At 39.9% G+C, this 22,597-nt stretch overlaps 1 protein-coding gene across 2 annotated transcripts in view; it reads right to left on the bottom strand.

The window, feature by feature from the left end:
- The window catches only part of KLHL3 (kelch like family member 3), a 259,630-nt gene that overhangs the window by 86,209 nt on the left and 150,824 nt on the right, over window positions 1-22,597 (bottom strand). For both annotated transcript variants that reach the window (XM_045075471.1, XM_004744900.3), the window contains one exon: window positions 12,588-12,707. In XM_045075471.1, coding sequence (XP_044931406.1) covers window positions 12,588-12,625 — 38 coding nt within the window. In that variant the 5' untranslated portion in view covers window positions 12,626-12,707. The remainder of the gene's footprint in view (window positions 1-12,587; window positions 12,708-22,597) is intronic.

Below are 22,597 nucleotides of genomic sequence, written 5' to 3'. Positions count from 1 at the left end.
CTGAAGTGTAACTACTCTTTACGAAAAAGAAAAGCCACAGCCCCAAAGCACTGCATGGCTCAGAAGCATTTCTTTTTTTTTTAAGATTTTATTTATTTATTCGGGGCGGGGGGAGGGAGAGAGCGAGCACAGGCAAACAGAATGGCAGGCAGAGGGAGAAGCAGGCTCCCTGCTGAGCAAGAAGCCTGATGTGGGACTCAATCCCAGGACGCTGGGATTATGACCTGAGCTGAAGGCAGCTGCTTAACCAACTGAGCCACCCAGGCGTCCTGCTCAGAAGCATTTCTAATTCCGTTGACTGGAAACCCTATAGGATTTTTTTTTTTTTCCTGAGCTGTCACATTCTACTCCAAAGGACAATCTCAAGAAACAAAAAGTAGGGCCATACACTTTGGGATAGCTGTAGGAAGGAAGCTCAGGCCCTGGAATGCAAGTAACCAGGGTTCATGTCCAATGGGTATCAGAATTCAGATGAGCTGTAAACAAGATAATGAATAGTGCTAATAGTAAACATTCAGCAAACGTTAACATTTTTCTTTTTTTTTCCCACAAAACACTTCATTTAAGATTAAATTAGAGCTGCATATTAAACATCTAAGTGGGGTTTACCAAATAGGGAAATGGATATATGAGTCTTAATTTCAAAGGTGGGAGATGGTTAAGAGTTCAGAAGGAAGAGAAAGAACCAGCTAAAGAAATGAGAAAGTAACCACTGAGACAGGAGGGAAACCAAAAAGTTATGGTGTCCATTAAGTCAAGTGAAGAGACGGCTACAAAAAAGCAAGGAATAATCAACTATACCAAATACTGCTGATAAGTAAGAGAAGATTCGGGTGGCAAGCCAGGGCAATGAAGCAACAAAATGAAATAGGACATGAAAATGAAAAACATATAAATTTAAAAGGAAGAAATAAAACTATCTCTACTCATAGATGACATGATTTCATATATAGAAAATCATATAGGGAATCTACCAAAAAATTAATACAAATGAGATTAAGAAGGTTGCAAAATATAATATCAATATACAAAATCAACTATACTTCTATACACATGCAATGAACAAGAAATGATATAAAGAAAAATTCCACTTATAACAGCATCAAATAGAATAAATACTTGAGAATAAACTTAAGGAGGGTAAAACCTATTCTCTAAAATTACTGAACACAGTTGAAAGAAATAAAAGAAGAGGCAACCCTCTCAGGCCCCCTCCCTCTCTGGGAGCCTTGTACTATCACTCAATAAACTTTACTTTGCTGCCTACCAAAACATTTTTTAAAAAGAAAGAGTGAAAGAAATTAAAGAAGACTCAGACCTCCAGTGTTCATGGATTGAAACACTTAAAATTGTTAAGATGGCAATACTCCCCCAAATTGTTCTACAGATTCAACACAATTTCTATCAAACTTCCAGCTGGCTTCTTTGCAGAAATTGACAAGTTGACCCTAAAACTTATGTGGAAATGCAAGAGATCTGGAACGGCCAAACAATCTTGGAAAAGAACAGAGGTGAAAGACTCATGTTTCCCAATTTCAAAACTTACTACAAAACTTACTACAAAGCTATTATTACATAGTGTGTAATAATAGAAGGATAAATATAAAGATCAATAAAATTGAGAATCCAGAAATAAACCCTCATATTTACAATCAATTCATTTTTAAAATATTTTATCATTTATTTTTTAAATGTTTATTATTGATGTGTAACAGATATACAATGTCGTATTAGTCTCAGGAATACAACATAGTGATTCAACAATTCTACACATTATTAAAAAAATTTAAAAAATAAAAAGAATAATAAATAAATAAATAAATTTTTAAAATTAAAAAAAAAAAACAATTCTACACATTACACAGGGTTCACCATGGTAACTGTAGCTACCATCTATCACCATACAATGTTATTATATTACTGACCTTATTCCCTATGCTGTACCTTCCATCTCCATGACTTCTGTACTTCAGAAATGGAAGTCTGTACCTCTTAATTCCCTTCACCTATTTTGTCCATTCCCCACTCCCCTCTTCTCTGGTAACCACCAGTTTATTCCCTGTATTTACAAGCCTATGTCTGTTTGTTTGTTTGTTTGTTTTTAAATTCTCATTTCTTTTAGATTCCACATATAAGTAAAATCATATGGCATGTGGCTTTCTCTGTCTGACTCATTTCCCTTGGCGTAATACCTTCTAGTTTTATCCATGTTGTCACAAATGGCATCTCTTTTTTATGGCTGGGTAATGTTCTAGTCTATATACATATACATAATGGGATGCCCACACGCGTGTGCGCGCGCACTCACACACACACACACACACACAAGTCTTCTTCATCCATTCATCTATCAATTGACACTTAAGTAGTTTCCCTATCTTGGCTATTATAAATAATGCTGGAATAAACACGGGTGCATGTATCTTTTCAAATTAAGTGTTTTCATTTTCTATAGGTAAATACCCAGTAGTGGAATTCCTGGATTACATGGTATTTCTATTTTTAATGTTTTGAGAAACTTCCACACTGCTTTCCACAGTAGCTGCACTAATTTCTATTCTCACCATTGGTGCATGAGGGTTCCTTTTCTCTATATCCTAACCAACATTTGATATTTCTTCTCTTTTTGGTACTAGCCATTCTGAATGCTAGAAGGTGGTATCTCATTGTGGCTTTGATTTGTGCTTCCTAAAGATTAGTGATGTTGAGCATCTTTTCATGTGTCTGTTGGCCTTATGTATGTCTTCCTTGGAAAATATTTATTCAGATCTTCTGCCCCTTTTTAATCAGATCATTTGTTCTTCTGGTGTTGGGTTTTTTTTTAATTCTAGTATTTTATTTATTTGTTAGAGAGAGAGCACAGCAGAGGGAGTGGCAGGCAAAGCAGGCAGAGCAGGTAGAGGGAGAAGCAGGCTCCCCACTGAGCAAGAAACCCAGCACAGGACTTGATCCCAGGACCATCAGGACCTGAGCTGAAGGCAGATACTTAACTGAGTGAGTGACCCAGGCATCCTGTTCTTCTTGTGTTAAGCTGTAGAAGTTCTCTTTGTCTTTTGGATACAAACCTCTTATCAGGTTTATCATGTGCACGTATCTTCTCCCACTCTAGGGTGCCTTTTCATTTTGTTGATGATTTCCATTGCTGCCCAAAACCATCAATGGATTTTTTTAAATTATTTATTTTTGAGAGAGAGCGCGAGTGAGCGAGACCATGCAAGATCATGAATAGGGGAGGAGAAGGGGCAGAGGGAAAGGGAAAGTCAGACTCCCCACTGAGAGGGAGCCCAACTCAGACTCAAGCCCTGGACCCTGAGAGCATGACCCGAGCCAAAGGCAAACACTTAACTGCCTGAGCCACCCAGGTGCCCCCAGTCAATGGATTTTTTTTTTTAGATATTTACTTATTTATTTGACAGAGAGAGATCACAAGTAGGCAGAGAGGCAGGCAGAGAGAAAGGAAGGGAAGCAGGCTCCCTGCTGAGCAGAGAGCCCGATGTGGGACTTGATCCCAGGACCCTGAGATCATGACCTGAGCTGAAGGCAGCGGCTTAACCCACTGAGCCACCCAGGTGCCCCAGTCAATGGATTTTTGACAAGGGTGCCAAGACTATTCAATTCAAGGGAAAAAACAGTCTTTTCAACAAATGGTCTTGGGAAAACTGGATATCATACACACAAAAATAGGACCCCTACTTCACATGATATACAAATACTAACTCAGAATAGATCAAAGACCTAAATATAAGAGCTAAAACTATAAAACCCTTAGAAGAAAACAGGGGTAGAGCTTCATGACTTCTGATTAGACAATGGTTTTTTACACAGGACACCAAAACCACAAACAACAAAAGAAAAAAACAGACACCAAGCACTTGGTGCTTCCAAAGACACCATCAGGGTATCAAAATAGTGAAAAGGCCACCCAAAGAATAAAAGAAAAACTTTGCATATCATATATCTGATAAGATGCTTATATCTGGACTGTCTAAAGACTTGAACCCTTTTAACTCAAAAATGGACATATAACCCAATTTAAAAATGGGCAAAGGATCTAAGTAGGCATTTCTCCAAATAAAATATAGCAATGGCCAATGAACATACAAAAAGATGCTCAACACCATTAATGATCATAGAAAAATACATATCAAAACCACAATGAGATACTACCTCAGACCCTAGGATGGCTATAATCAAAAACACAAAAAATAACAAGTGTTGGCAAGGATATGAAGAAACTGAAACCTTCATACACTGCTGGCAGAAATGTAAATTGGTGCAGTGCTTTGGGAAAATAGTCTGGCAGCTCCTCCAAAAGTTAAACATGTAGTTGTCATATATGACACAGCCACCAAAAGGTATATAACCAAGAGAAATGAAAACAGGCATCCACACAAAAATGTGTATGTGAATGTTCACAGCAGCATTATCCGTAACAGCCAGATGGCTGGCCTCAAATGTGATATACCCATAGAGTGCAACATTATGCAGCAATAAAAAGAAATGAAATATTGAAACATGATAAAACATGGATAAGCCTTGAAAACATTCTCCTGAGACGTAGGTCATAAAACTTTTTCACAGTGGGTTTGCCACCAGAACACAGGTGTCATGAAAACCACCACTAAACCTAAACCAAAATGGGAAAGGCAAAGACTCCCACCAACATCATTGTCAATGGACACCAGTCGAGCTGACCTACCACTACTGGTCATCTGATGCACAGATATGGTGGAACTGACAAAACAACTATCAAAACACTTGAGAAGGAGGCTACAAGACAGGAATGGGCTCCTTGAAGGATACTTGAAGTATGCCTGGGTCTTGGATAAATGGAAAGCTAAACATGAACATGGTATCACCTGCAGAAATTAGGGCCACCAAATATTACATGACCATCACTGATGCCCCAGGCCACCGAGACTTCATGAAAAACATGATTAGAGGTGTATTTCAGGCTGATTGCTGTCCTGATTGTTGCTACTGCTGGTGGTGAATCTGAAGCAGGTTTCTCCAAGAATGGGCAGACCCATGAGCATGCCCTTCTTCTGGCTTACACACTACGTGTAGAAGAACTAATTGCTGGCATTAACAAAATGGATTCCATTGAGCCACCCTACCATCAGATGAGATATGAAGAAATCGTTAGTGAAGCCAGCGCCTACAGTAAGAAAACTGGCTACAACCCCAACACAGTAGTAGCATTTGTGCCAATTTCTGGTTGGCATGGTGACAATATGCTGGAGCCAAGAGCTAACCTGCCTTGGTTCAAATGATGGAAAGTCACCAGGAAAGATGAGAATGCCAGTAGAACCACACTGCTTGAAGCTCTGGATTGCATTCTGCCACCAGCACATCCAACTGACAAGCCCTTGCATCTGCCTCTCTGGGACATCTACAAAATTGGTGGTATTGGTACTATTCCTACGGACTGAGTGGAGACTGGTGTTCTTAAATCTGGCATGGTGGTCACCTTAGCTCCAGTCAATGTTACAAATGAAGTAACGTCTGTTGAAAAGCAACATGAAGCTCTGAGAGAGGCTCTTCCTGGGGACAATGTGGGTTTCAACATCAAGAACGTATCTTTCAAAGACGTTCATCGTGGCAATATGGCTGGTGACAGCAAAAATGACCTATCCATGGAAACAGCTGGCCTCACAGCTCAGGTGATTATCCTGAACCATCCAGCCTAAATCAGTGCTGGATACATGTCTGTGTGGGATTGTCACAAAGCCCACACTGCTCACAAATTTGCTGAGCTGAAGAAATAGACCGTCGCTCTGGAAAAAAGCTGGAAGATGGTCTAAAGTACTTGAAATCTGGTGATGCTACCATCATTGAAATGGTTCCTGGCAAGCCTATGTGTGTTGAGACCTTCTTTGACGATCCTCCTTTAGACTATCCTGCTGTTTGTGCATGGGACAGAAAGTTGTTGTGGGTGTCATCAAGGCAGTGGACAAGAATGCAGCTAGAGCTGGCAAGGTCACCACATCTGCCCAGAAAGCTCAGAAGGCTAAGTAAATATTATCCCCAGGCCAGTCTCAATCAGTGGTGGGAGAACAGTCTCAGACTGTTGTGGTGTATCAACTGGACCTTTAAGTACTTGTGATAACAATGCATCATAAAATCTTCAGAAGGAAAGGAGAATATTCTGTGGACTATTTAATGTGTGTGTGTGTGTGTGTGTGTGTGGCAGTTTTAAGTTATACACAACTAATGAATCATTCAGCACTACAACAAAAACTTAGAATGTACCATATGCTGGCTAACTGAACATAATAAAAAAAAATTAAGTTAATGGTTTTTAAAATCAGTACTTTTTAATGGAAACAGCCTGACCAAGAATCTGTCACAGAATTTTGAGAACCATCAAAAAAAGTTGAATGGGGAAAAAGAAGAAAAGAAAGAAATCACAAAAAAACAAACATATTACATCATTCTAAAATAAGCAAACCCGTAGAGACAGAATGTAGATTAATGGTGGGGGAATAAAGAGAATAGTGGGATTACTGCTAAAATATATTAGGATTTTTTTTGAGGGAATGATGAAAATATTCTAAAATCAACTGTGAATTGCACAATTCTGTAAATATACTAAAAGTCATTAAATTGATACTATAAATGGGTCATATTATATGGCATATGAATTACATATTAATAAAGTCATTACCAAAAAAAGAAAAACAAAAAGCAATGTGCTAAGATGGTTCACTACTAATAATACAGGCACAGCAGCAGACCATCTTTTTAAAAAAAAAAAAAAAAAGGATGGGGGCAGAGAATTGTTTGTGATGGTTAAAACTGTCAAAATGGGATAGAAGAGATTGTCTCCCCTTTTCAGGGTGTTATTCCAAAAAGAACCATATCCCCACTTGCTGGCTGGATGGCAAATCAGGAACCATAGTCCATTAGGATGCTGTTGCCCAGAGGCAGCTATTGGTCTAACGAGAGCGGAGCGATAAAATGCAAAAGGAAGAGGAAGACTAGGTGGTTACCATGCCAACAGCCCATTATCTACCATGGCAGTAAAAAGAATAGGAAACTCGTGAATTGTGTGATTCATAAATTGCATAGAACATGTGTGCGTGAACTAAAATAGCTTAAAATTGCAGGAGGAAGATGTGAAAACAGTGCAAGAAATAACCCCCAGTCCCTGGAATATCATGGAACATTTCATTAGCTTAGTCCCTGGACAGCAAGATGCTTTACCAGGCCTTCATTCAAACAAAGTATGCCTCCCTCCAGGTCACATTAAGCTCACCCAGATCAATGAAGTATCTTTTCAGGCTCCCTTTCTCTCCTTCACCCACCCATTTCACTCTAGTTTTAAAAACTAGCCATATCTTTAATACTTTAGAAATTAAAAGAATTTAAAGCAATGAAGTACCTTAGAACTTCATAAAAATCTTTAAACACCACTAGAATGCAAGCTTCATTGAGAACAAAACTTTCACTCTCTAATCTACTGCCACCTTCATGCAACTGAGCCCAGCACTTAGTACGTCATCGTCATCAGAATAATAGCTAACAGTTACAGAATGTTCTCTACACACCAGGGCTTCATGACAATGTCTAAGGAATTGGTATTACGATTACGAGACTACAGGTTGTTGAAATCAGCAGCACCTCTACTTCTAAGGAATTAATTCCATAGAAATAACTGTGAACATGCACCAGTATTTAACAACAGTAATATATGTGCCATCAGTGTTCTAAGCACTTGACTTACTAATCCTCTTAACAAGCCAGCAACCCTGGAACTATTATTAGCTTCATTTTATAGTTGACAAAAGTGAGGTCAGGGACATTAATTAACTTGTACAGGGTCATAGAACTGGACTGCTGGAGCCAAGGTCTGAAACCAGGCTGCCTGCCTCCAGGGTCTATGCTTTTGACTGCTATGCTATATTGCTCCCGACATAATTCCTATAGGTGCTATTTACCGAGGGACTGGAATACCTAGACATCTACCAACAAGGATCTGTTTTTCAAAAATTAACCAAAAATATAGAATATCATTCATCCACTTAAAATAACACTGTAGAATAGTCAGTGCCATAAAAAACTTGTTCAGTATCAGGGTGCCTTGCTGGCTTAGTTGGTAGCACATGTGACTCTTGACATGGTTGTGACAAGGTTGTCAGCTGGAGCCCCACATGTGGCAAAGAATTTACTGAAAATAAGTAAAAAGAAATTTAAGGAAAAAAATTGTTCAATATAGGGTTAAGAGAAAAAATTCTGGTCATCTGGTTTTAAAGGAAAAACACTCTTCCAAGTATTAACAATGGTAACCACTGGGTATTAAAATTGTAGATGATTGTTTGTTTGCTCATCCGTATTTTCTAAATGTTCTATAATATATTCCTTTTCCCAAAAAAAGAAAACAAAAATGGAAATTTTTTAAATTAAAAGAAAAATAAAAGGGAAATCTATGTCTAAACCTGTATTAGAGATTTCCTGGCAAAACATATAGATTGTGCTCCATTTGCCCAAAAAAAAAAAAAAAAGGAAAAAGGGAAGAACAAGATTGTAATGGTTATTCCATCTGTCAAATAAACTGAGCTCAGGGATGCCCACATCACTGGGAAAACACTACTTCTGTGGATTTTGTGATTTTTACAAATGTTATCTCTCTAATGCTTTCATGTACAAAATGGGATTTTCCTGTTTTCTTCTAAGAGTGGTACAGTCTTAGGTCTTTTACATTTACTACCTCAAGTTAACTTCTGGGAGCAAGGTAAGATACAGGTCCAAGTTTATTATTTTTTATGTGCCTGTCTAGTTTTTTTTAACACTACTGATTGAAAAGACTACCTTTCTCCATGAAGTATTCTAGCTTCTTGTCAAATCTTAGTTGACATATATGTGTGGGTTTATTTCTGGGCTCTCAATTATGTTCCTGGATCTATGTTTATACCATACTGTTTTGATTGCTACACTCCGTGAAATCGGAAAATGTGGTATCTCCAGCTTTGCTCTGCCTTCACAAGACTGCTTTGGCTATTCAGGGTCATCTCTAGTTCCAAACAGTTTTAGAATTTTTTTTCTATTTCTGAAAAAAAAAATGGCATTTGAATTTTGATATAGGTTGCATCTATATGATGACTTTGGGTATTATGAACATTTTAACAATATTAATTCTTCCAATCTATAAAAGTGGAATATTATCCATTTCTTTTTGTCTTCTTCAATATCTTTCAACAATGTCTAATAGTTTTCAGTGTACAGATCTCTCACCTCCTCAGTTAAATTCCTGAATATGTTACTGTTTTTAATGATACTGTCAGTGGAACGGTTTTCTTTCTTTTTCAGATTGTTCATTGTTCATATATAGAAATGCAGGTGATTTTTTTATATGTTTATTTTGTATCCTACAGCTTTACCGAATTTGTTTATCAGTTCTAAGAGTTTTTTGGTGGCATCTTTAGGGTTCTTTATAAATAGGATCATGTTATCTGCAAACAGAGACAATCTCATTCTTCCTTTTGATATGAATGACTTTTCTTTCTTTTTCTTGCTCTGTGTAGGACTTCCAGCCCTTATTCAATAGAAGTGATGAGAGTAAGCAACCTTGCCTTGTTCCTGACCTCCAAAGGAAAGTTTTCAACCTTTTATGAGTATGATGACAACTACAGCTTTGTCATACATGGCCTTTATTATGTTAAAGTATGTTCCTTCTCTATCCAATTTGTTGGAAGATTTCATCATAAAAGCGTACTGAGGGGCGCCTGGGTGGCTCAGTGGGTTAAGCCGCTGCCTTCGGCTCAGGTCATGATCTCAGGGTCCTGCGATCGAGTCCCACATCGGGCTCTCTGCTCAGCAGGGGGCCTGCTTCCCTTCCTCTCTCTGCCTGCTTCTCTGCCTACTTGTGATCTCTGTCTGTCAAATAAATAAATTATTAAAAATAAATAAATAAATAAAAGCGTACTGAATTTTGTCAAACATTTCTGCATCTATTGAGAGGATCATATGATTTTTAGCCTTCACTCTATTAACATGGTATATCACATTAATTGATTTGCGTATGTTGAACCGTCCTTTTACCGTGAAGATATAACCTCCTCGACCACAGCATATGATCCTTTTAATGTCCTGTTGAATCCAGTACTTTGCTGAGAATTTTTACATCAACATCCATCAGGAATACTAAGCTGTAGTTTTCTCATCTTGTAGTGCCCTTATCGAGTTTTGGTATCAGGGTAATGCTGACCTTGTTAAAATGAATTTGAGAGTGTTCCCTTCTCTTCAGGTTTTTGGAAAAATTGGGAAGGACTAGCATTAATTATTCTTTGATTCTCTGATAGAATTCACCAGTGAAACCATCTGATCATGGGCTTTTTTTTTTTTTTTAACTAGAAGATTTATATTACTGAGTCAATCTCCTTAATCATTACTGGTCTGTTCAGATTTTCTTATTTCTTAATCATTCAGTCTTGGCAGGCTGTACATGTCAAGGATATTATCCATTTCCTCTAGATTATACAATCTGTTGACATATAATTACATACAATTACAATTGACATACAAATGGCATCTTATGATCATTTGTATTTCCATGGTATCAACTGTAATGTCTCCTCTTTCATTTTGAGTCTTCCCTGTTTTCCTTGGTTAGTCTAGCTAAAGTTATACTTAATTTTTCAAAAAACCAATTCTTACTTTCATTGATTTTGTTTCTATTGTCTTCCCAGTCTCATTTCATTCACCTCTGCTCTATTCTTCAATAGCTCCTTCCTTTTGATAACTTTGGACTTAAGTTGTTCTTCTTTTTCTAGTTCCTTGAAATGTCAATTTAGGTTGTTTATGTGGAGACCTGGAGTCTCAAATCAGGCAAAAGACACAAGCCATACTGAAGGAAACTAAATGAGGAATATCACTAGTATCTATTGAACACAACACAAATTCTTCAATGACCAGACAACTGTACCCATAAGCATGAACATAAGCATGGACACTGTCCACTGCTTCAAACAACTACAGATAGAGCTTCCAGGAAATCTGGCAGGAGGCCTAATAAAAACTGAGCAGTAGGGGCGCCTGGGTGGCTCAGTGGTTTAGGCCTCTGCCTTCGGCTCGGGTCATGATCTCAGGGTCCTGGGATGGAGTCCCACATTGGGCTCTCTGCTCGGCGGGGAGCCTGCTTCCCTCTCTCTCTGCCTGCCTCTCTGCCTGCTTGTGATCTCTCTCTGTCTATCAAATAAATAAATAAAAATCTTAAAAAAAAAAAAACTGAGCAGTAGTGCATAAGACAAATTTAATTTAACTTGGTTTTTAATGCCAAAGACTGGGCCCTGCAGAAAGGGGAAATGCGGAAACAAATAAAGAACCAGATAGAATTTTTGTTTAAAAGTAGTTCAACACCCTACTCAACAAACACATTTTTAGCTCTATGACCTTTTACTTATGCCATTTTCTCTGCCTGGAAGACTTCCCCTCAATCCAACCACTTGTCATTTCTTTAACTCTCACTTGTCTTTCATGATTTAGCTCAAACATCATCCCCTTAAAGTATTCTCCAAAGCTGCAGTGTGACATACTTGCTTTCACAGTAGTCTTTCAGAAACAAATAATTATTGCACATCTGTCATCTGACAGGCACCTAATGCATTTCCCCTTTATAAAACACCTATTTTGTACTATAAAAGGATTATTTTCATTGAACTATTTACATTTTTTACTCATATCCAGCCCAGAACTTCATCAATGCCTCTGGGCCTCCTTTGTAAATGCCTTGAGGCTCTCACGAAGTATCAGGTACTGGAGATCAGATTGATTCAGAAGTTGCCCCTGCCCTCAGGGGGCTCATAAACAAGAGAGAAAAGAGGAGATTTACAATTATAGCTCACAATAGGGTGAAGAACGCTGTAAATAATACCATGGGCAAAGGAAGCTTCTGGGTTCTCTGGTAAGGAGGAGATTGGGTATACAGCCTTTGTACATTAAAACTTGTTCAGTGTCCTGAATCTGCCTTGCAACAAGCTCACCAAATGTACTTACTGGCCTTATAAATAGCCTGCACACCATTAGCTCATGGAGGATGAGTCCATTTGTATTACATTTCTTTCTCTGCAGAGTTAAACTGCATTGAAGAAGCTAGGTATTCATCCACTCACAGAGCTGTTGTAACAAGCTAAGTTCAGACCAAGGAATGAGAGAAGGAGGCCAAAAGAAAATGTGTAGCATCCACAATCTTTCATCTGCAACTACGTATCAGTATTGCAATCATTCTATTATTGGCCTCTAAGCAGCTGGTTAGGTTGGAAACCAAGTTTATGCAGAGCTGCTACAACCATAAAAAAAAAAAAAAAAAAAAAAAAAAAAAAAAAAAAAAAAAAAAAAAAAAAAAAAAAAATTCCCCTGTAATTAAGGAGTAAAATGAAAGGTGTTAAATAAATACAAAGAAAAGACAGCACTTTCTGAAAGCCATTCTGTCTTGCCTGGAGCGTAAAGCGGAAGCCAAGTGACTGAGAGTAGGTGGGGAAGAGTGAGAATTCACGAGGTGGTGGTGTCCTAACTTCTGCTCTCAGTCCCTGAGGACGCTCACCCAACAAGCTCTTTCCAAAATGGCACAGGCAAAAGAGGAAAAGTACCTCCGCAGTTCATTCATAACCTTGAACGCCTTCCCCATGTGGGCAGAGTTGACAGTGATCGTCCTCTGGTTCTTCTCATCACCCCCGGCCTGAACCGGGGGCTGGGAGCTCAGCTTGATGCTGTGAACAGGAAGGGAGTGGGAGGGTGAAGAAAGGATCACATGTTGGTAAACCCATTCACCCAGCTGCCACAACTCAGTGCAACTGCCCACCCACCAGAAGCATCTTTGTCAGCTTGTTTTCTTCATCACAGACTCAGCAGGGGAAGAAATGCCCTGGGTCAGCCATTTCTGCAGGATCTTCCAATGCCACGTAGGTTCCTCTGGTGGAAGCCAAGTCCTTAGTCAACTTCTACCAGCACTTGTGTGACTTTATGGAAAGACCTTAACCTCCACCCACCACGCACTAAAGGAGTGGGGACATGGGAGGAAAGTAAGTGCTATACCACTCACTTCACAGGGAAATTTGTTCATTCAACAAACATTTAAAGGAGACTACCATGTGCCAGGCACTGTATTTAAATTTAAGGGAAACCCAACAACAAACAAGGTATAGACAGCTGCTCTTGCAAAGCTTAGAGCTCAGTGTAGGAGGAAGCCTAGTAAATACCTAAACATTTTATATTGATTTTTTAAATTTAAATTCAATCAATTAACATATACTGTATTACTTGTTTCAGCGATACAGGTCTGTGATTCATCAGTCTTACATAACCTAAACATCCTATCTTAAGTATGATGATTGGACAAGAGGTAGAGAAGCACAGAGGACAGGTAACTACTCCAGTGCTAGCAGGATGAGGGGAAACTTACCAGAAGCTAAGTGAGAGCAGAAATCTCAAGGAAGAGCAAAAATAAGATGCTTAAAAAGGAGGATGGAGAGCATCCTGGCAGAGGAAAGAGGAGATACACAGAGACCCGAAGAAAGAGAGTCAAGGGAGTTCAGTAAAACCAGGAGTATCTCAAAAGCAAAAGTTAGAAGATGGAGCAGTCCTATAAGTGTAATATTAGCAAAGCTAAGGAGTTTGGATTTCTGAGCAGCTTCTGAGACAATGAGAAGCCATCAAAAGGAAAGAGAAGTGGGAGAGGAAGCAGGTGAACACATTTGTGCTTGAGAAAGACCATACACTGGCTGTGGTATGGAACATGAAAGCTTCTGGAAAACCATAATCCCATGGAATGACAAGGGACTGTCACTGTTATGAAAAGAAGGTTTAGATGTGTGGGCGAAGTGAGCAGGTGGGGACTAACGAGTCATTCAAAACCTTAAAGTCCTCTGTACTGAAGACAAAACATTCAAATCCCTATGGGATGTCAACTAGATGCCCAACTACTCCTGAGCAGTAAGTCTCAGCTTTATGGGAGGTGGGATGGGGTATAAAAATTTGGCTTAAAAAAGTACTTTTTTTAAAAAATTAGCACAAAAAAAGGACTTCTTTCCCCCTAAACTAATGAAACTTTTCAGCTCCAAGATCAAGTCCAGGACCTTAGAGATGTGTCTGTTCTAAGAGGAAAACAGAACCTTCTCCACTTGCGTAGATTTAGGGACTCACAGTTCACTCGAACTCTAGTTTAAAGATACTTTGCTTTGCCTTTGCCTGGTGTGCCTCCTTCTAGGCAACCACCTAGACTTGCAAACTGGCTCAGGAAAGGGGCTTCTGTAGTTAAGAGAATGTTCCAGAGACCTAGTAATCTCTACATATCTTACAGTGAAATTTGTAACTATTAAAACATTCAAATACAACCGGCAGGGACGCCTGGGTGGCTCAGTCAGTTAAGCGTCTGCCTTTGGCTCAAGTCATGATCCCAGGGTCCTGAGATCAAGTTCTATATTGGGCTCCCTCCTCAGCAGACAGCCTGCTTCTCCCTCTGCCTGCTGCTCCCCCTGCTTATGCCCTTTCTCTCTCTCTCTCTCTCTCTCTCTCAATCTGATTAAAAAAAAAAAAAATCTTTAACAACAACAACAAAAAAAAAAAAAAAAAATCAAATACCAGCATGCAAGACCTACAGTTTGTCTACCATGACAGACTCCTCCTTTGGCTTCCTTCCCCCACTTAGTTCAGCATGCAAATGTAAGGCCACAGTCATCTGAACTTTGGGACTATTCAAATTCTGGAGGCAAGGAAGTTACCTGAGCACAGGAAGATAAACAGCAAGACATGCACAAAGGCAGATGATTAGAATGATATCCTTAAGGAGGCAAAAAAAAAAAAAAAATTGATCTCAAAAACATGAAGAAGATATGGTCAAGGTGAAGGAGCACTCGGTAAGATAAAATATTTCATATGAGAAATTTTACAAGCATTATTTCTTTTACAGTCAGTGCCTTTCAAAACAAGGGAACATATGGGGAAGAGGAATAGAAAAAAACAAGAGAGAGGAAATCAAGTCATAGAAGACTCTTAGAGAACAAATTGAGGATTGACAGAGGGAGGTAGGTGGAGAATGGGCTAGATGGGAGATGGGCATTAAGAAGGGCACTTGTTGGGATGAGCACTGGGTGTTGTATGTAAGGGATGAACCACTGAATTCTACTCCTGAAACCAATATTGTACTATCCGTTCTCTACCTAAAATCTAAATTTAAAAAAAAAAAAAAAAGGGCAGTGTCTTTCCTTATGTCAAGGCCAAAAAGATATTTTCTATTTTCTACTAAAAGTTTAACATTTTTGCTTTTGATTATTTTATCTGATGTTGGATTTTTATGTCACGATGTGAAATACAGTTCTAATTCTTTCCCATACGTTCCACTTACGGAATACTTATTTTTCCCACTTACCTGTCATGCCACCTTAGGTCACATGTCAAAGTTCCAAAGACAGGGATCTATTTCCAGACTAAGTTATATCATTTGGTCAATTTATCTGTCTACATTATTTCTGTAACTTCATTATAAGGCTCAATATCTGACAGGGCAAGCAAGTCCTCAATCCTATTATTATGCTTCAACTATGTCCTCACTGTTCCAGTTTCTTTACTCTTTCATCCAAATTTTAGTATCAGTTTGTTAAGTTCTATGAATGACTCATAGGATTTTGATGGAAACCACACTGAATTTATAGATCAATTAGGACAGAACTGATACTTTCTGACATTATGTCTTCCAATCCATGAACATGTAATATCTCTCTCCATTTATTTAATCTTCTTTAATGTCAAACCTTTATATTTTTCTATGACGACCTTATGCATTTTTGATTCAAGTTATTAAGTACTCTAAAATTTTTGTTGTTTTTTAACAATAGCAATGGTGCTTTTTTGAACTGTATTTTCTGACTGTTACAGTTTATAAAATGCAATTGATTTTTGCAAATGACTATCCAGCCACCTTACCAAATGTTAATTTCTTTATTTGTCTGAAGAGTCAATAAGGTGTTCTATGTAAGCAATCCTATTAACCTGCATATATAGAGGGGTTTTTTTCCCCTCCTTTCCAATGTTTAGGCCTCTAATTTTCTTTTTAAGGGGGCGCCTGGGTGGCTCAGTGGGTTAAAGCCTCTGCCTTCAGCTCAGGTCATGGTCCTGGGGTCCTGGGATCAAGCCCCACGTCGAGGGCTCTCTGCTCCGCAGGGAGCCTGCTTTCTCCCCTCTCTCTGCCTGCCTCTCTGCCTATTTGTGATTTCTCCCTGTCAAATAAATAAAATCTTAAAAAAAAAAAAAAAAGAAGAAATTTTGCGCTGCTAGGATGGCCACACAATGTTGAACAGAAAGTGTGCTAACAAATACTCTTATCATCTTCCTGATTTTAAAGATGATGTTTCTAATGTTTCCCCATTGTGCATGTTTGTTGTAGGATTTTTACAGATGACCTTAATCAAATTAAGAAAATTCCCTTGTATTTTATTACTTTTTAATCATAAAGTTATACTGAATTTTATCAAATATTTCTGTGAATCTAATGACCTGATCACATGGATTTTTCCTTTTAATCCTTTTTTTTTTTTTAGATTTTCCTTATTTTTCAGAGAGAGAGAGAGGACACGCTCAAGCAGGAGGAGCAGCAGGCAGATGGAGAAGCAGGCTCCCCACTGAGCAAGGAACCCAATGTGGAACTCAATCCCAGGACCCTGGAATCACAACCTGACCTGAAGACAAACACTTAACTTAACTGACTGGGCCATCCAGTCATCCTTTCCACTTTAATCTTTTAATGGGGCAAATGATACGAATATATTTTCTAAAACTAAACCATACTTGCTTTCCTGGGATAAATCTAGAAATTGCAAAAAGACTTCACAAGTATTCATTATAAACGCTGTCTTCAAATTGTAAAGAAACTTAAAAGCCAACAGAAAAAAATATGTAATTTGGTACTGATTAAAGAATGACTGAAGGTTTCTGACAAGGAACTAATTTGAGCTCCTAAAAGCCCAGTGGACAGACATTATTAGTTCTATTTCACACATATGGAATAGGGCCATCTTGGAAGCACTAACAACAAGCTCCAGCCTGACCCGTGAACAGGAAGGCTTGCTCTTCCTGTTGCATTGCTCTTTGCACTTTCTGGCCTGTCAAAATGGTCTAATAATGAAAACCCTGCACTTGTCCTTATAAGTGATGGACGGCAGAGCAGAGTGGAAGAATTTGCCCCAACCAATGGCTCCAAGGCTAATGATTTTAAAAAGTACAAGTGGGGTTAGTTTTCAGAGTTAAACTATAAGTCAATACACATAAAATATTAATCACGGAAGGTATAAATATATCTAATTTCTGAATGTTGGGTCCTCTCAGCACACCACCTCCTACAGCCTTTTCTCTGGCCCACCCTTGTCCTTTACCATCCAGATCCACATATCCAACGTCTGCCTTAAATCCCTCACATTTTGCACAGTAACTCATACTCACCCTATCCACCCTATCCTATCCTACTCATCCTCAAGGCTACTCTTCTTTTTGTACTCAAACCACCCACTCACCTATTCAAGGTAGAAACTGGGATGTCCTCCTTGGTAACCTCTTCCCTCTCTCTCTCACACCCCTCACATACAGTCCCAAGTGCTCCTTTAATCTGTCCCCACTCCATTACCTTCTCAGAGTCAGCCAGGCCATCATGATCCCTTGCCTGCCTCACTAAGATAACCTGCTCCCTGACTCCAGAGTGACCTTTACAGAATGTCAGTGTGAGCAACGGATGTTCTGTGTGAAACCTCCCACTGGTTCTTCACTGGGTTCAGAATAAATCTCAAAAATCTTTTTTTTTTTTTAAGATTATTTATTTATTTATTTGACAGAGAGACATCACAAGTAGGCAGAGAGGCAGGCAGAGAGAGAGAGAGAGGAGGAAGCAGGCTCCCCGCTGAACAGAGAGCCCGATGCGGGACTCGATCGATCCCAAGACCCTGAGATCATGACCCGAGCCGAGGGCAGCGGCTCAACCCACTGAGCCACCCAGGCACCCTAAATCTCAGAACTCTTAATCTCACAAAAGAAACTGAGGGTTGCCGGGGGAAGGGGGGTAGGGAGAGGGTGGTGGGGTTATGGACATTGGGGAGGCTACCTGTACCCCTGGGGCTAATAATACACTATATGTTTATTAAAAAAAAAAAAAGAATAAATCTCAGAGACCTAGCCTGGCCCTTCAGAACTCTATCATTGCCCTGAAGACTTCTTGCTACCAAACTCCTAAAATATTTGCACCTGTCTAAATATACCAGGCTCCTTTGCCTTACCCTACTCATTCTTAGCCTCTTGCTGGAAGTCTTCCTTATCACCCTCCACTATCCACTAGATTAATTTCCCTTCTGTGTTCGCACAGTACTCAGTGCTTTCCTCCATGTAATACTGTAATTACCTCTTACTCTTCTGTCTCTCCCACATAGCGCGTTGCTGGGACATGTTTAACAGTTAGTTGCCAGGAAGAGAGCCCTGATTTGTAACATTTGCCAATTTCTATGGTGTCAATACTCCCACCGTGGCAGATTTCAAGCTATCAACATGATCTTACTGAACATGTGAAAAAGAGATGGGTAACACCACACCATTATACCACAATGCAGTATTTTTACCACAGAGACACAAGAGACATAATTTAAAAGGCATAGACCATAGTAAAATAACTAGGAAGAGATGAGTTTGGGGTATTCATTATACTTGTTTATAATTTATTTTTAAGTTATAGAATGTATTTTTAATAAAGGCTATACTTCTTAGAATGACTCACAAAATTCCTGACAATAAGCAGCCCTTATCAATGGTGAGTGCTGGCTCCAGCATAGCACCGCCAACCCTAGACTTTGAGCTCCATGACAACCAGGATGGTGTCTTATTCTCCTCTGTATTCTGAGCCTCTGGCACATGGCAGGTGCTCAATAAACAATCACTGAGTAAATGATTGGATAGGTAAGTAAATAAGATGTAACTACCACCTATTCCAGTCTTTCCTCACTTCACCTCATTAAAATAATTATGGCTTTGTCCCTCTCAACGTCCCCTCTTTGTACCCCCATAGAAGGGGGTGGGGTTCTTTCTTAGCTGGTCTAGTCCCCTGCATTAGTGATATGGAATAAAGAGGATGCAGGGAGAAAGGAAGGAAGGAAGGGGAAGGGTGAGAGGGAGGGAGGGAAGGGGAGGGGAAGGAAGGGAGAGGAAGGAAGGAAGGAAGGAAGAGAGGAAGGAAGGAAGGTAGGTAGTTACAGTATCAGTTCTTGGGCTCTTCCTTTGCTGAGGAAAATTCATGCAAGGAATAGAAAAGAGAGGGCATGGTGGCAGGGCAGGAGATGGAAAAGCCTCTAAGCCGCCGACTGCGCAGGGAATTTGGGGGATATGCCAAATGAGAAGCTCCAGAGGATCCAGAGTATGAGAGAGTGTGCAGGAAAGGGGAGATCGAGAAATGCTGCTGAGCTGAGCATTAGGAACGGCATTCCCTCTAAGTCTTCAAGAAACGCAAAGGAAGGTCAGAGGGTGTGGGCTGACACTGGGCCACATAAAAAGAGTCCAAGCACATTATGTTCAAGCTACAGAAGAGAGAGAATAAAGAGAGGCAACGTCACCTAAAGAAGGCAGAACAGCTCTGAGTCAGAGTAAGACTATGTCAAAGTGCTAACCCCCAACAAAGAAAGTGTCATTTAGAAAGGGAAACTGAAAAAGAAGAACCAGACGGAGGAAACCCCCCATCCAGTTCATCACACACTATCTAGGAAAGAAAGGATTTAATAATCATCATGGTCTGACCTGGTTCAGCCTCGGGTCGGATGCATGTTTTAAAGCTTGAAGCCTGTAAACATTTGAATGCCATAACTCAGTCCCTAGCTCACTATGCAGCCTCTGATCAATTTGGTCCTCCTTCCTTCAGGAAGGAAGCAAGGAAGCAGTAGCAGGTGCTCAGGAACATCTTTACAATAGCCGTCTTCACTGCAAATTAATCAGGTGCCATTCTGACTGCTGTACTTTCAGTTCTCGTGGAGAGTTCATCAGCATGACTCTGCGTCTCCAATCTGGACAGCAGTGGGACAGTGACGAAATGGCGTTTCTGTACCAACAGGGCTCTGGGCCAACTACAGATCTAGCAGTTACCCCAGTCCTAAAGTTCAAGGCCAAAATGACCAAATCTGAATTTTCACCTCTGGGCTAGTAAAGGACCTGTCACTTGAAGACGTCCAGGCAGCAGGATTCAGGGACTCGATGGTGCAGTCCTGTCATCAAGAACCACCACCTACACATGGGCCGCTATAAAGCCCTATTATTCTCCATACTCTTTCTGTGATGTTGCCTCTGTTCACAGCATCAGGCTGAGCCTCTGCAACAGCCCACACAGATGCACGAAAGATGTATATTGTAAGCCGTAGCTCCTGGCTAACAATTAATAACAGCACTTACCGAAAGCAGATAATATGGTAAAGCACTCAGCCTCCATGATCTCATTTTATCTTGGGGCGCCTGGGTGGCTCAGTTGGTTAATTGTCTGCCTTTGCTCAGGCCAGGGTCCTGGGATCGACCCCCACACTGGGCTCCCTGCTCTGCAGGGAGCCTGCTTCTCCCTTTCCTCTGCTTGCTGCTCTCCCTGCTTGTGTTCTCTCTCTCTCAAATAAGTTAATAGAATCTATTAAAAAAAAAAAACCCTATTATCTTCTTAAGCACTGAGATTAAACTTGTCTCAAAGTCCTACATAATTACTAAGTGGAGAATTAACACTCAAACCCAGGTCTATGCAACTCCAAGGCCTATGTCCTTAATAGCAATGTTCATTGACTTGGGACAATGCCCACAGTCTATCTGGCTGAGCGAGCTCAACTTTACTTACACCCCACTCTCTGAGGTTCTTCACTATGCAGCCCAGCCAGGCCAAATGAAAAGGACTAAACCCTGCAGGACCTGTGACATGGCACTACTTCCCTCCACTGACTGCAGGGAAACTGCAGTCTGTATTAGAGTTGGTATCATTAATGGTAGTGAACTTGGAATCCTCACATAAGTCCATCCTGATTCAAAAAAACTGGTGAGCAGCTGCTGCCCTTCCTACTATGTGGTCCTTGCTAAACCAGCTAAAGAATATCTATATGTTGCTAATCACATTCCTAAGAGCTCAATTCATAGGCAATTTCCTTCAAAACCCAGGGCGGGGGTGGCATTTCAGGCTGGGGGGGGGGGTGATGTGTCTCTCACATGGGCTGTGTAAAAATGCAAAACATAACAGAAACACTTGTCAGAATGAGACAAAGAGAGAGGAAGACTAAGAGAAAAACACCCCTTGTTCTGTGGCATTTTGGGAGCCAAGCTTCTACTCAAATTGAACAGGAGAGCTGAGCTCTTCTACCACGTGTGGTTTTGACAGAGGCTATGACAGACTTTCGTTAGTTAAAAAGAAAAGTCTAGGGGAATTGTGCTAAGAGGTTGAAAATCCTCAAAGATAATAAAAGTTACAGATTTCTAGCTTAAGAACAACTGAACTTATTTAACAGGAAAAAGCCAAAGAATAAAGTATGTTCAAGTTATTTTTCATTATCACTTATTAATGCTCTTTTCACTCTAACCTAGTTTTAGGGTTCATGCAGCACTGAAAAGAATTAGGTCACTTCTACAATGGCAAATTTCATCAAATAAAGCCCTCACTTTAGAAAACTTACCCCAAAATGTTCTTGCCTGCCTCTGTCTGAACTATCTAAAACTTAGCAAGCAAAATCCTGAAAACCCAAATCTGGGTATGGGGAAATCAAGAGGCTTCATTCACTTTGTTTTTTGCAGTTAAAAACAAAAACAAAAACAAATCTTACTTCACCAATAAATATTTCCAAAATGGAAAATTTGGTTTCAATTATCATGGCTGAAATGCACATCTGCTTCAGGCAGCAGTATTGTCCAAAAATGTCTACAAAAGTCTCTAACCATGACTACTAGAGATGGGAGAGGACTTAAGGACATACCATGGAAGAGAGAAAAGGCGAGAGGGCGAGAGGGCTCAATACTGGCTCTTCCCTGGGTCTTGCTAGCATTTTACCTGGAGTGCAAACCTCAGCATTTAGAGAATATCAGCTAAGTCATGTCTTCTCAAGAAATATGATCTTTCACTTCATCGATCAAGGGTGAAAAAAAATCTCTTCTGGCTCTGAAGCTCCTGAAGTCCAGAACAAGTTCTCCTTAGTAAGAATGAGCCATTCTGAGAATTGCTCCCACCAAATCATGTGACAGTGCTGGACACACGGTGATCCTCTCAAGCAGGTGCACCCCATTGCTTCTGGTGAAGGAAACCATAATTTTAAGAAAAATGGACAACTAACTTCCCCTTTTTATGATGCTTCCTCCTAAAATTGTTGCTCTCCACAAATCTTGCAGATATGCCAGACATTGTGCCTGGAAAAAAATTTTTTTTTTAAGATTTTATTTTTAGGGGTGCCTGGGTGGCTCAGTCAATTAAGCATCTGCCTTCACCTCAGGTCATGATCCCAGGGTCCTGGGATCAAGCCCCACCTTGGGCTCCCTGCTCAGCAGGGAGTCTGCCTCTCCCTCCTCCGATCCTGTTCCCCCTGCTTGTGTTTTCTTTCTGCCAAATAAATAAATAAAATCTTAAAAAAAAAAA

The sequence above is a fragment of the Mustela putorius genome, unplaced genomic scaffold, assembly GCF_011764305.1.
Source record: "Mustela putorius furo isolate JIRA1106 unplaced genomic scaffold, ASM1176430v1.1 tig00000145_pilon_pilon_pilon, whole genome shotgun sequence".
NCBI lineage: Eukaryota > Metazoa > Chordata > Mammalia > Carnivora > Mustelidae > Mustela > Mustela putorius.
This window is presented reverse-complemented; position numbering and strand designations above follow the sequence as displayed.